The sequence below is a fragment of the Odontesthes bonariensis genome, chromosome 13, assembly GCF_027942865.1.
Source record: "Odontesthes bonariensis isolate fOdoBon6 chromosome 13, fOdoBon6.hap1, whole genome shotgun sequence".
Lineage (NCBI taxonomy): Eukaryota > Metazoa > Chordata > Actinopteri > Atheriniformes > Atherinopsidae > Odontesthes > Odontesthes bonariensis.
Window position 1 is genome coordinate 32,457,798 of NC_134518.1, and position 13,090 is coordinate 32,470,887.

Consider the following 13,090-nt stretch of genomic DNA (forward strand, 5'->3'; position numbering starts at 1 on the left):
TTTAATCAAGTTATTTCATATATAAAAATGTAGGAGGTCCTGAGATCGAACCATGCGGAACACCGCTGATGAATTCAATACGTTTTATTAATCCCTGAAGGTTAATGATGTCACTGCAGTATTAATTATTATTAAAGGTCAGATGTTACAGATGGATAACAAAATAAAATGTAAACCAACTGACAAACATGTAGACAGTTGAAGTGTAGCAGAGACGAAGGTGTGGTAGAAATTTTCAGAGGTCTCCTTCAGTGGTTTGGGGTGTTGTTTTGTAGCTTAGCAACAACTTAGCTGATGATGTCACACACAGCGGAGTGTGTGGGGTGCAGAGGCGCTCCATGTCCAGGATTACACCACCTGCTGTAATCCTCCTCCTTTACTGTTACCGCTCTGTCTGCCCGGATAGTCTTAAAGCTGAGCGGAGAGCTCCAAACCCGTCCATTTTATCCACCAGTGATCTCACATTTCCCGTGAATGAACAAGGGAATAAATGCTTTAAACTTCCTCCTCCTTATTTTCCATTTTTCTTCCTGGTCTGCATCCCAGACGTCTCCTCTTCAACTCATCTGGATTGGTTCAGGCATTAACTGGGCTTTGGAAAGCTCAGTTAGCTAATCCTGCGTGAAAACGACTTTCCTGTTGCCATTGGTTACGCATAGTAACCAATGTGAAAAACCTCCAGAGTTACCAGCCATAAGTGTTGTGTGTTTGCGTGTATGCACATAAAATAAGTGCAACGCTAGTTTTTCAGTAGATGTGTATCAGAATACAAATTACTAAATTATTATGCGTCTTAGTTTTATCAGGTTTAGCTGGAAGCTATCCTGACAATCAAGACTTTGGCTGTGTTCGAAACCGCATATTTCTCCTACTACTCATACTAACTTTTTGAGTTGGTTAGTATGCAGGTTTGAGTAAGCAGAAGTTCCCGGATGCATACTAGATTGGCCGAAATGTTGTGTATGCATCATGAGGTTACTACTCATACTCAAACTACCCAAGATGCAACGTAACGTGACGTCGCCGATCGTCATTTCCTGACAAAACGGCAGTTTGAAGCTAGCTACAACGAGGGTAGGTTCACTTCCTGTTTTCAAAACAAAAGCACCAATTGTATCGTAATAGCTTTCCCTGTGATAAAAGGCAACGGGTATTTTATTTTGTGAAAATAACAGGAAGTGCGTTGCTCACTGCGGCTAGCTTTAGCGCCGAATTCGTGGGAACAAAATTGTAAATAGCCGGTATTTTGTCAGGTTTTCAACACGTTGGGGATCTAAACGACTACTTTCTCTCCTGAAAATGTTTCAAATGTTGCTAAAGTTTACAGAGTTTAGAGCTTAAGAGAAATCAGCTTCAGGCCGGCTGATTTCGGCTCGGGCAGGAGCGAAATGCATTGTGGGTAAACGCTCTGCATACTGTCTGATCGATGAGGATGCAGAATGGAAGTATGCGGTTTCGAACATGATGATAAGGTTTGTTTGTGTGCTGGGTCCCAGTGATAAACTAAGTGAACCCTTCCTGCTTCCACAGTAATTAAGAGGGTAAGAAGCAGCTGATCAATGCTCTGATTAATTGATCAACAGTGAGTGGATCTATAAAAGCAGAAGTTCTGCAGCATTCAGGTGTGTGTTAACACGATGCCAAGGAGGAAAGACATCAGCAACGATCTCAGAGAAGCAGCTGTTGCTGCCCATCGACCTGGGAAGGGTCATAAGGCCGTTTCCAAACTATCTGGAGTCCAAATCTTATTCACAAGTGGAAAACATTCAGGGCAGCTGTCAATCTTCCAGGAGTGGACGTCCCGGCAAGCTCAGAAACCCAAAGAGCTACATCTCAGACTCTGCGGGTTTACACTCGGTTGGCAGCAGGTGTGCTCTGGCTCCGCCTCTTGCTTGGTGAGCTCTCTCTGTGTTGCCTGCCTGTTTCCTGGCTGCTCTCACTGTGTTCTCGCCTCATCTGTGGAACCGACGCCCGCTGCAGAGATGGTTGAGGACGTGGTTAGCGTCGGTGCCGTGACCGTGCTGGGCGTCCTGGAGCAAGGTAGGAGGGCGTGTCTGCTACCGATTCAGGGTTTAAATGGATCTTAAATGTCTTAAATCTTATTTTCCATCATGTTTGATTTTGTGCTTTTCTATTAAAGACGTCAGCTTGTTGTTTTAAAGCATCAAAGCTAAACTTTTGTGTTTTCCTGGTGCTTTTTGCTCATCATCACGGTTCTGGTTTTACTCTTATTTGCATCCGCTGCAGACGCAGGTTGAACTTTGCTCTGTGAAGCAGCTGCTGCACCAACAGTTGTTGTTGTTCATCACAGTGTTGTATAAAGTACTGAACTCTCACACTCAGTAAAAGTATAGGTACCCCTCCAAAATATGACTTTGGTAAAAGTCCAAGTCACTGACTGAAATGTTACTTGAGTTAAAGTCTTAAAGTATCCGAAACGTCTTGTACTTAAGTATGAGAATTACTGTAAAAATAGATGTACTTAAGTAAAGTAATGAAAAGTATGAGTAAAAAGTAAACAAGGCAAATGCAGTTTGAATGACATTTTTTATATTTTGGTAAACTTTGAAGGTCAAATACACTTAAAATCTACACACAACCAAGTGCAGGCAACATTTAGACCAGGTTTAGACAGAAAATACAAACTTTGTGAACCTTTAAGTTTTTCTTCTTCAAGTAAGGTCAGTGCTGAAAATGAGGCGTACATCACACCATTAAGAAAAAAATAGGAGAAAACTGAAGCTTATCTGGCCAGTTTGAAACCCCTTTTGTAAATCTTTGTTAAAAATAAATAAAATAACTCGGTACAGAAAATGCGGCCAACATCACCAAGAAAAAAAGCTGTTACGATTACTGTACTTCACAAGCTATGGGAGGTGCACACACAACCGGCCATTATACAAAAGAAAAAAAGAAACTGCAGCTTATCTGGCATCTGAAGAGGAAGACCTTTTTTGTAAAACTACCTTAAAACCTAAAAAAGGGAAGTTTCTATAAGATAGAATTTCCACGTCTTTGGGCAGGTATAACATCGGAGTAAAAGTATGCAATTAAGTTCGGAAATATAGTGAAGTAAAAGTGAAAGTTGTCGAAAAATTTTAAACTCGAGGAAAGTACAAAGTATTCCAAAATATACTTAAGTACAGTAGTGAAGTATTTTTACTTCGTTGCTATACAACACTGGTTCATCAACAGATTAACGACATTTTTTTCAACCATCAGATGATTTTTACTTTTACATTTTGGTCAGTTATTCGCTCAGAAATGTGGATTTAAGTTTCTTTCTGAACTCTCACCATCAAATTTACATAAAACTTTGAATATATCATGGTGTGTTTTCTGTGTGTAGCTTATTTTTCCCTGCAGGTAATTTACGCCAGGAGGAAGTATTCTGTGTCTCCGCCCACCACCAGCGGACCGCCGGAGTTTGAGAGGATCTTCAGAGCTCAGTCAGTGTTTTTGTGTGTGTTTCAACTTTAAATCAAAGTTCAACTTGTTTTGTTTATAGTTTAACGTTACTGAACAGAGTACAATTGTTTAATGAGGTTAAACAAAATGTTTAAACGCAGTTATTATCGGTACACACGCGTTACTACGAGTTACGCTGTGTACATCTCCGGCTTGGTCCATTACTGTTGATGAGAAAGCATTGTTCGCTAGCATCTGCTGCTAGCTTACAGCTAAATGCTAAACTATTTCCCTCTGGGATCAATAGAGTAATCATCTATATCTATTAGGGCTGGGCGAGTTAACTCGTTATTATCGCCAATAAATATTTTATCGCGCATTAACGCAGGTTTTATTATTGTAAAAGTCTGTTGCTCACAGGCTTTTATTTTGTAAAAGTCTGTTGCAACAAGTGATCGATTTGTTTGATCGATGGTTTGATTAATCTTCCTTACACATAAATAAATAAATAACAGTCAAACCCAGCTGTCTCTCATGAAGAAGAGACCAGGATGAGTGTTTGTGGCGCCCTCTGGAGGCCGCAGGTTGAACCACACCTGAATGTGTCTGTGCAGAGCAAACTGTTCAGAGTACTTCCCCATCTTCATCACCGTGCTGTGGACGGCCGGAGTCTTCTTCAGTCCAGGTGAGCTGGTGGTTACCCCCCCCACACACACACACACACGGCTGCACACACACTCAACGTGCACGCCCTGCTGTAACAGTGTGTGTTTGTGTTGCAGGATTGTCCTCCGTCTGTGGTTTGCTTTATTTATACGGACGCCTGCGTTACTTCTGGGGATATTCTCAGTCTGCACAGGGACGGTAAGAAACTGGAAACACACCGAGCCCGATTAGGTCCTGACCCAGAATCTGTACACTGGAATAAATCTAAATCTTACCAAGTATATTTGTCTCATTTCTAGTCAAAATATCTCATTACACTTAATATAAGACACAACTGCCTAACAAGTACTATTTCAGCCAGATATAGGGACTTGTTTTAATACAATACATCTGGAATATCTTGTTAAATGGAAAAAGTCTTGAAAACAAATTGTTTTGAGTCACATATCATATGAAACAAGCTTTTTTTTTTCATTCGAAGAGGTTTACAAGCTAATTTCAAGATCACTTTTATCTCAAAAGTCCCAAATATCACATCTTATTTCAAGAAATCTTGACAAGCCGATTTTTACTAGTTCCATTGGCAGATGTTTTTATTATTATTATTATTATTATTTTATTATAATAATATTATTTTTTATTATTATTAATTAATTTTAAAAATATATATATTTTATTAATATTTATTATTTCAAGCAAAAACGTCTTGTATTTATTGTTTTTTTTACCTCTTTTGTGAGGGGCATTTTTTCCAGTGTATGAAGCTTTATAAACCCTCAGCTGCAGTTTCTCTGGCCCCAAAATAATAAAATAAATCAAATCATTTGAAACCTTTAAAGGCTCCTGATTCCACCACAAGATGGCAGCATTTCCCCTGAAAAGACTCAGCTGATGGGTGGTTTTTACTGATGTAAAGAAGAATAAAAACAGTAAAAACCAATCCTGAGATTCACCAACACATTTACAATTTAAGACTCTATAATCCATAATTCAGACACTGAATCAGCTGTTTGAAATGACGTCATTATTAGATGTTTTCACCTCGTCACTGCCTCTGAATGGCCTTTTTCTGCAGGTCTGAAATGTAAAAATGAGCTCCGTGCAGAGTGTAACATGTCGTCTCTTTCAGTCTGGCTCCGCTCTACTTCAGCGCCAAGGTTCTCTGGGTTCTGATCGGGTTCTCCTCTGTTGGAGTTGGCCTCTCCTTCTGTCGATTCTACCTCAACGTGGACCCGATAGACGAGCTTTTCTCCGCTTTCATCCTGATCTGAGCCGGAGGAGGACTGAGGAGGAGGAGTCGTCTGTTAGTCAGTGATAAAAAAACGATTGTTTTTTAGCGTGAAACATTCTCACACCTCAGTAGGAGTCTTAATCCAGGCCTCATTTCTTTCTTTATTTCCAGTAAAACAGGAAATAGTTGCAGTGGTTTACTGAAACATGATCAAAAATAAACATAAATACAGTAAATAAGGCAGAAAAAGTCCAGTTTCCTCAAATGTTTTAAGGACACACTGCACACCATGCTGAGATATGCCAAGTTTTCAGCTAACAGCTCTTTGGGAATCACCTTGTTGCTGCAGAAATCCTGTTTTCTGTCTGTCACACTGTGTTATCTTTGCTGTTTTTCACACATGCAGCTAAAGAAATGGGAACAAATCTTAATTCCAGTCTAAAACCCACAAAGAGCTTCTAGATTATTCATTTCTGGTGGCATAAAACACTTTAATCATTTCATTTATATTAATTGTTCCATAATTAGTCATTAGATTATATCTTATATTCCTTTTTTAAGCTTTAAATTGAATCTTATTTACTTTTTCTTGATGTTGAATAAAATATAATCTTATTATTGTCTGTTTTTTTCCTACTTTTCTACTTTTAGACGTGACAAAGTTCATTATTTGGGATTAGGATTTTTTTTAAACTGAATTTCTTAAATTAATTTGACTCTTTTGGTAACTGGAAGCAGTTTTAAACGTAAATGTACAAAAAAGTTGAAACTATGAAGCTGTTTTTCACAGATGCAGCTAAAGAAATGGCAATTTAAAATGGCTTCTTTGCTAAGTTGTCTGTTCTGTGTGGACACAAGACCTTCAGAAAGCTCGAGAACTATGGATCAGATTAGAAGAAAGTCATAAAGAAATGAGGGCTGGATCAGGAGAGTTGGATGCAAAAGTACCTCCTAAAAATGGGGGCTATCAGTCTAAACTGCAGGATTACCAGTTGAATTAGTGAGATGATCAGTTAGACAAACATTTTTATACAATCATATCTACGAACAGAACAGTTAAAATCATCAAAAAGGTTTTAAAACAACAAAAATTTGCTCCTGAGGTTCCAGGTTTCACCACCAGATGGCAGCATTTCCCCCTGACACATACGAATCAGAAACTGAGATTCAACACGAATTTTTCCACTAAGATAAAGTAAAATCTTACTTTTTAAGAGCAGAAATTGATTGATAAATCATTCTTGGGCTAAATAGCGTAACTTTATCTTTGATATCTGGTCCTACTGTCGGTTTCCTGACACAGAAAGTGGTGAAAAGCTGGTAAACTCCCGTCCTTGTCTTTGGGAAAGTCCGACAGAAGCTCGTCTCTGCAGCGTGATCTGAGCAGAAAGCAAAAACATCACGTCAGCTGCCTGCAGGTGGAGCAGAGATGTGATTAAACTTTTATGATCTCCAAGAACACGAGAATGCCGCATCACAAGATTTCAGCTGCATTTCCCCTAAAAATAACGTTTAATAAAGCAGAACACAGTTACATGTGACACTGTCTGCTGGGAGGACATAACTTAAGGCTCATAAAGTCTGCTGTGGGACAGAGTTTCAGTGCTGAGGACTCCAGCCGAGGAAGATCTTATCCAGCGCTTTTTTGGGTCCCATTTGAGATGTTTCTGTGCTGTTAACGGCTCAAAACGTAGAGTTTTCAGTCTAAACTGGTCTCACATGATTTCATTATATCCATCCATACACACTTTATCCAGTTGAAGGTCACTGGGTATGAACACAGTGTGAAGCCAAGATATTTCATACAATGTTTCACAAACTTCATTTAATTTGTTTTCATTTTTATATTTCTTGTCTCCAACACACCAGAAAGAGCTGGAACGGTGCAACTTAAGGCTGTTAATCAGATAAAAAAGCAAACAATGAGAATAGTTCAAACTATTGTAACCATGATTTGGTGCAAAAGCAGCCTCCATGACAGGCTGAGCCTCTGAGGGTCAAAGATGTTCAGAGGATCTCCAGTTTGTCCACAAATGTGGGAGAAAACAATGTTCCTCAAAGAAAGATTGGAGGGGATTTTGCATATTTCTCCCTCTACAGAGCAGAAAATCATTAAAGCATTCAGGGAATCTGGAGGAGTTTCAGTGTGTAAAGGACAAGCTGGACCCCCGTGACCTCTGACCCCTCAGACGGCGCCGCATCAAGAACCCTCATTCATCAGCAGCCAGAGGTGGGTAGAGTAGCCAAAAATTGTACTCAAGTAAAAGTACTGTTACTTCAGAATAATATGACCCAAGTAAAAGTAAAAAGTAGTCATCCAAATAATTACTTGAGTAAAAAACTACTCCAGTACTGAGTAACTGTTGAGTAACGTCTGATTTATTTGTTAACACAAGCATTCAATCAGACAGACAAAAATACTAAATAATCATCTTTAGGCAGATTAGAGTTCTAATTGATAAAATAAATTAAAATGAATGAATTAATTACAAAATAGCTTAAATTAAAATAATCCAGATAAATTCAAGAACTTCAATAAAAAATAAAAGAGACTTAGGAAATGTTTAAAACATATGTAACCCATATGTAACCTAAAAAACAAACATTCACCTATCCATGGGGGGAAAAAAACGAGTTTAGGAAACTTAGCGCTACATGTTTCCTCAAGTTAGATGTTGAGTTTCTGCTGAAATGTGCGTTTGTTTTGGTTGACACAGAAGACACATAATGTAGCTGCTGTTTCTCTCTCTTTGTTAGAAATGGAGCAAAGAGCCAAAGCAGCATCCAGCCTGCTGTCAGCAGCCAGGCTCTGGGATGGGGTTGGATCAGGGCCCCAATGAGCAAAGCTCATTTCCACTTCTGTGATTGATGCAGAAAAGTTCCCTGAGATTTTACAGCAACATGTGCTGCCTTAGAAAATTATAAAAATTATATAATTTTTGGGGGCTTTTGTGCCTTTAATGGATAGGAAGGTTCAGAGAGACAGGAAGCAGAGAGAGGGGGAACGACACGCAGCTGCCAGCTGCAGCGAGGACTACACTGGAAAAAATCTAAATCTTACCAAGTATATTTGTCTCATTGAGTATCTCATTACACTTGATATAAGACACAACTGCCTAACAAGTACCATTTCAGCCAGATATAGGGACTTGTTTTAATACAATACATCTGGAATATCTTGTTAAGTGAAAAAGTCTTGAAAACATCTCGTTTTGAGTCGGATTTCACATGAAACAAGCTTTTTTTTTTCATTTGAAGAGGTTTTTAAGCTAATTTCAAGATCACTTTTAACTCAAAAGTCCTAAATATCACATCTTATTTCAAGAAATTTAAAATAAAACTAAATGCTAAAAGTTATACGCTACTTTTGAATTCATTTTTGGATTTTGCGTACAAATGCGATTAATCAGGGAACTCATGTGATTAATTAGATTAAAGAATTTAATCGTTGCCCAGCCCTAGTAAAAATGGACGTTTATTAACAGACGAAATTAATCCGATGAGACAGAACAGGAAATAAGTAGAGTTCAGACTGTCTGACAGTAAATTCAAGTTTTATTTGAAGTTATAAAAAACAACAACAGCTAGTTTGAACTGAATCCAAACTTTATTTTATGACTTAGTTTGTGTAAACGCAGCATTTTCCTTTGTGGAGGATGATCTCATCCTCTGTTTGGCCTCAGTTTTCCTCACTAAAACCCATCAGCAAAGACTCGTGATGGATACCACCGACTTACACCGAGCTCCTGGAGCTCCAGGAGCTCCTGTCCTAAAGGGATATAAAACATAACCAGGAATCAGCTGCGTGCGTGGGACCTGTGAGCGTCACCGACAGGTTTCCATGCATGCGTCGGGTTTTCAGACTTTCTCTGAGGGCGCCTCTCAGGTCGGCGTGTTTGGATTTTCTCACGCTGATCTGTAATCTGCTCCACAATGACTGCCGCCTATTTATAGAGCAGGCCGGCCCGGGTTTATATTGAGAGCTGCAGCCGGTGTGTACAGTACTGCACCCTCACGAAGCCTGGACTTTATCACCACGCACACTCTCTGGGACCGGCTCACGGCTGGAATGTGGATTGGCGTGTATTTTTGGCGTGTATTTTTAGCGTCCCTCTGGCTGCAGTTGTTGTTTTCAGCGTCGGAATAAGTTTCCATCCAACAACAGCTGCCTCACTTTCTGATGGATGCTGACTCCGCCCATCGCACTGACCTCATCCTCCACCGGTCAGCGCCAAACTGTCTGCTGAGCATCAGACATTTAATAGATTTATCTGTACACTCTCAGAAACAGGGCTACAGTACGAGTCCTTTTTAGTCCCGAGGTACAATCTATACTAATGTACCCCCCAAGGGTTAATTATTGGACCTAAAGGTACATATATGTACTCAAGTGGTAAAAGGTACATATATGTACTCAAGTTGTAAAAGGTACCTATATGTACTCAAGTGGTAAAAGGTACATATATGTACTCAAGTGGTAAAAGGTACATATATGTACTCAAGTTGTAAAAGGTACATATATGTACTCAAGTGGTAAAAGGTACATGTATGTACTCAAGTTGTAAAAGGTACATATATGTACTCAAGTGGTAAAAGGTACATATATGTACTCAAGTTGTAAAAGGTACCTATATGTACTCAAGTGGTAAAAGGTACATATATGTACTCAAGTTGTAAAAGGTACCTATATGTACTCAAGTGGTAAAAGGTACATATATTTACTCAAGTGGTAAAAGGTACATATATGTACTCAAGTTGTAAAAGGTACATATTTGTACTCAAGTGGTAAAAGGTACATATATGTACTCAAGTTGTAAAAGGTACATATTTGTACTCAAGTGGTAAAAGGTACATATATGTACTCAAGTGGTAAAAGGTACATGTATGTACTCAAGTTGTAAAAGGTACATATATGTACTCAAGTTGTAAAAGGTACATATATGTACTCAAGTGGTAAAAGGTACATATATGTACTCAAGTGGTAAAAGGTACCTATATGTACTCAAGTGGTAAAAGGTACATATATGTACTCAAGTGGTAAAAGGTACATATATGTACTCAAGTGGTAAACGGTACATATATGTACTCGAGTGGTAAAAGGTACCTATATGTACTCAAGTGGTAAAAGGTACCTATATGTACTCAAGTGGTAAAAGGTACATATATGTACTCAAGTGGTAAAAGGTACATATATGTACTCAAGTGGTAAACGGTACATATATGTACTCAAGTGGTAAAAGGTACCTATATGTACTCAAGTGGTAAAAGGTACCTATATGTACTCAAGTTGTAAAAGGTACCTATATGTACTCAAGTGGTAAAAGGTACATATATGTACTCAAGTGGTAAACGGTACATATATTTACTCAAGTGGTAAAAGGTACATATATGTACTCAAGTTGTAAAAGGTACATATTTGTACTCAAGTGGTAAAAGGTACATATATGTACTCAAGTTGTAAAAGGTACATATTTGTACTCAAGTGGTAAAAGGTACATATATGTACTCAAGTGGTAAAAGGTACATGTATGTACTCAAGTTGTAAAAGGTACATATATGTACTCAAGTTGTAAAAGGTACATATATGTACTCAAGTGGTAAAAGGTACATATATGTACTCAAGTGGTAAAAGGTACATATATGTACTCAAGTGGTAAAAGGTACCTATATGTACTCAAGTGGTAAAAGGTACATATATGTACTCAAGTGGTAAACGGTACATATATGTACTCGAGTGGTAAAAGGTACCTATATGTACTCAAGTGGTAAAAGGTACCTATATGTACTCAAGTGGTAAAAGGTACCTATATGTACTCAAGTGGTAAAAGGTACATATATGTACTCAAGTGGTAAAAGGTACCTATATGTACTCAAGTGGTAAAAGGTACATATATGTACTCAAGTGGTAAACGGTACATATATGTACTCAAGTGGTAAAAGGTACATATATGTACTCAAGTGGTAAAAGGTACATATATGTACTCAAGTGGTAAAAGGTACCTATATGTACTCAAGTGGTCAAAGGTACATATATGTACTCAAGTGGTAAACGGTACATATATGTACTCAAGTTGTAAAAGGTACATATATGTACTCAAGTGGTAAAAGGTACCTATATGTACTCAAGTGGTAAAAGGTACCTATATGTACTCAAGTGGTCAAAGGTACATATATGTACTCAAGTGGTAAACGGTACATATATGTACTCAAGTTGTAAAAGGTACATATATGTACTCAAGTGGTAAAAGGTACCTATATGTACTCAAGTGGTAAAAGGTACATATATGTACTCAAGTGGTAAACGGTACATATATGTACTCGAGTGGTAAAAGGTACATATATGTACTCAAGTGGTAAAAGGTACATATAAGGGTGGTAAGGGTACAAAACTATACCTTCTGAGGGTACTGCCCCAGTGACAAGCCATCGTACCCCTAAAGGTACACTTCTGTACTTTATTTTCTGAGAGTGTACCCACTTTATTCAATTTAGCGTTGCTGGAGGGCTTCTTAGCTTCTCCGTTTGTGCTGTTGTGTCCAGATTTTCTCTGTTTCTTTCACAAAGGTCCAGCTTGGACGCCCACAGGCTTTAAGACACTCTCAGCCAGATGATGAAGCTCGACCAGCAGATCCTGCAAATGAAGACCAATCCGATGAGTTCGAGTATCCCAAAGATCCTGGGAGCTGCGCTGTCGGGGGGCGTTAGCTCCTGGTAGGGTCTCCCGTGGCAAATTAGTCTCAGGGTAGGGGTCAGACTGAGAGTGATTCAAGGACCTCAGTGGAGTGGCACCAGTTAGAAACAGAACTCACGAGGCCTCGGCCAAGTCCAAAAACAAGTCCAAAAACTAACTTGGACTCAGATCGGGGAGACCACGCCTCTCCAGGTCGCTCCATCATTGCTCACATTCAAGTCCCCCAAGAGAACAATAGAGATCCATCTCCAGGACGCCAACCGGAGACTCCAAGAAGGCGACCATCTCCAACGCCAAGTTGCTGAAGAAATTCTGATGGGTGCCAATCTACTGCCCGCCCAATCAATAAAGCCTTTAGTTCAGTTAAGGTTGAGAGTAAACTTCAACTGAAACTTTAAATGAGGTCTCTGTGATGTCGTATGGCTGAGTTATGAGGCTTCCAAAACAGGGTATTTTTTGGCATTTTTGGTTCGTTAAGTGCTTTTCAATCGATTTTCCCATCCTAAGACAGGTATGACGAACACAGCCATGTCATTTTTATCAAGTTAATGTTTAAAATACAGCTTTAATGGCATTTTGAAAATGGCCTCGCTTTTCAATCGATTTTCCCATTGCATTTTGCGCTTCTGCCAATCCCAAAATGGAGAAGACAGCTATATCATTTTTATCAAGGTCCTGTTTAAAAAAACAGCTTTTTTGGCATTTTAAAAATGCATTTTGGGGTTCGTTGAGTGCTTTTCAATCTTTTCAAAATGACCAGCGACTTGGCGTTGGAGATGGTCGCCTTCTTGGAGTCTCCGGTTGGCGTCCTGGAGACGGATCTCTATTGTTCTCTTGGGGGACTTGAATGTGGGCAATGATGGAGCGACCTGGAGAGGCTTGGTCTCCCCAATCTGAATCCAAGTTTGTCTTTGGACTTCTGTGCTGGCCATAGATTGTCCGTTACAAACTCCACGTTTGAGCATAAGTTGGTTCATAAACGTAGCTGCTATCAGGCCACCTTAAGCCAAAGTTTCGGTGAGCGACTTTGTAATCGTGTTATCAGATCTGGGGCCGTACGTCTCAGACGGTCAGAGCTGCCAACGGATCACCAC

General features: G+C 39.2%; 1 protein-coding gene across 1 annotated transcript; it reads left to right on the forward strand.

The window, feature by feature from the left end:
* The first annotated feature begins 1,934 nt into the window (after positions 1-1,934).
* Positions 1,935-5,818, forward strand: ltc4s (leukotriene C4 synthase). Its single transcript, XM_075481962.1, has 5 exons — positions 1,935-2,040; positions 3,350-3,449; positions 4,023-4,093; positions 4,191-4,272; positions 5,204-5,818. The coding sequence occupies exons 1-5, from the start codon at positions 1,983-1,985 to the stop codon at positions 5,343-5,345; spliced, it is 453 nt and encodes a 150-aa protein (XP_075338077.1). The 5' UTR covers positions 1,935-1,982; the 3' UTR covers positions 5,346-5,818.
* The last annotated feature ends 7,272 nt before the right edge of the window (positions 5,819-13,090 follow it).

Bases quoted from the DNA above. Each gene is read 5' to 3' on its own strand.
- ltc4s (XM_075481962.1), top strand. From the start codon at position 1,983: ATGGTTGAGGACGTGGTTAGCGTCGGTGCCGTGACCGTGCTGGGCGTC. The intron at 3,450-4,022 runs GTCAGTGTTTTT...GTGTCTGTGCAG, and splicing joins GAGAGGATCTTCAGAGCTCA to AGCAAACTGTTCAGAGTACT. The intron at 4,273-5,203 runs GTAAGAAACTGG...CGTCTCTTTCAG, and splicing joins TCTCAGTCTGCACAGGGACG to TCTGGCTCCGCTCTACTTCA.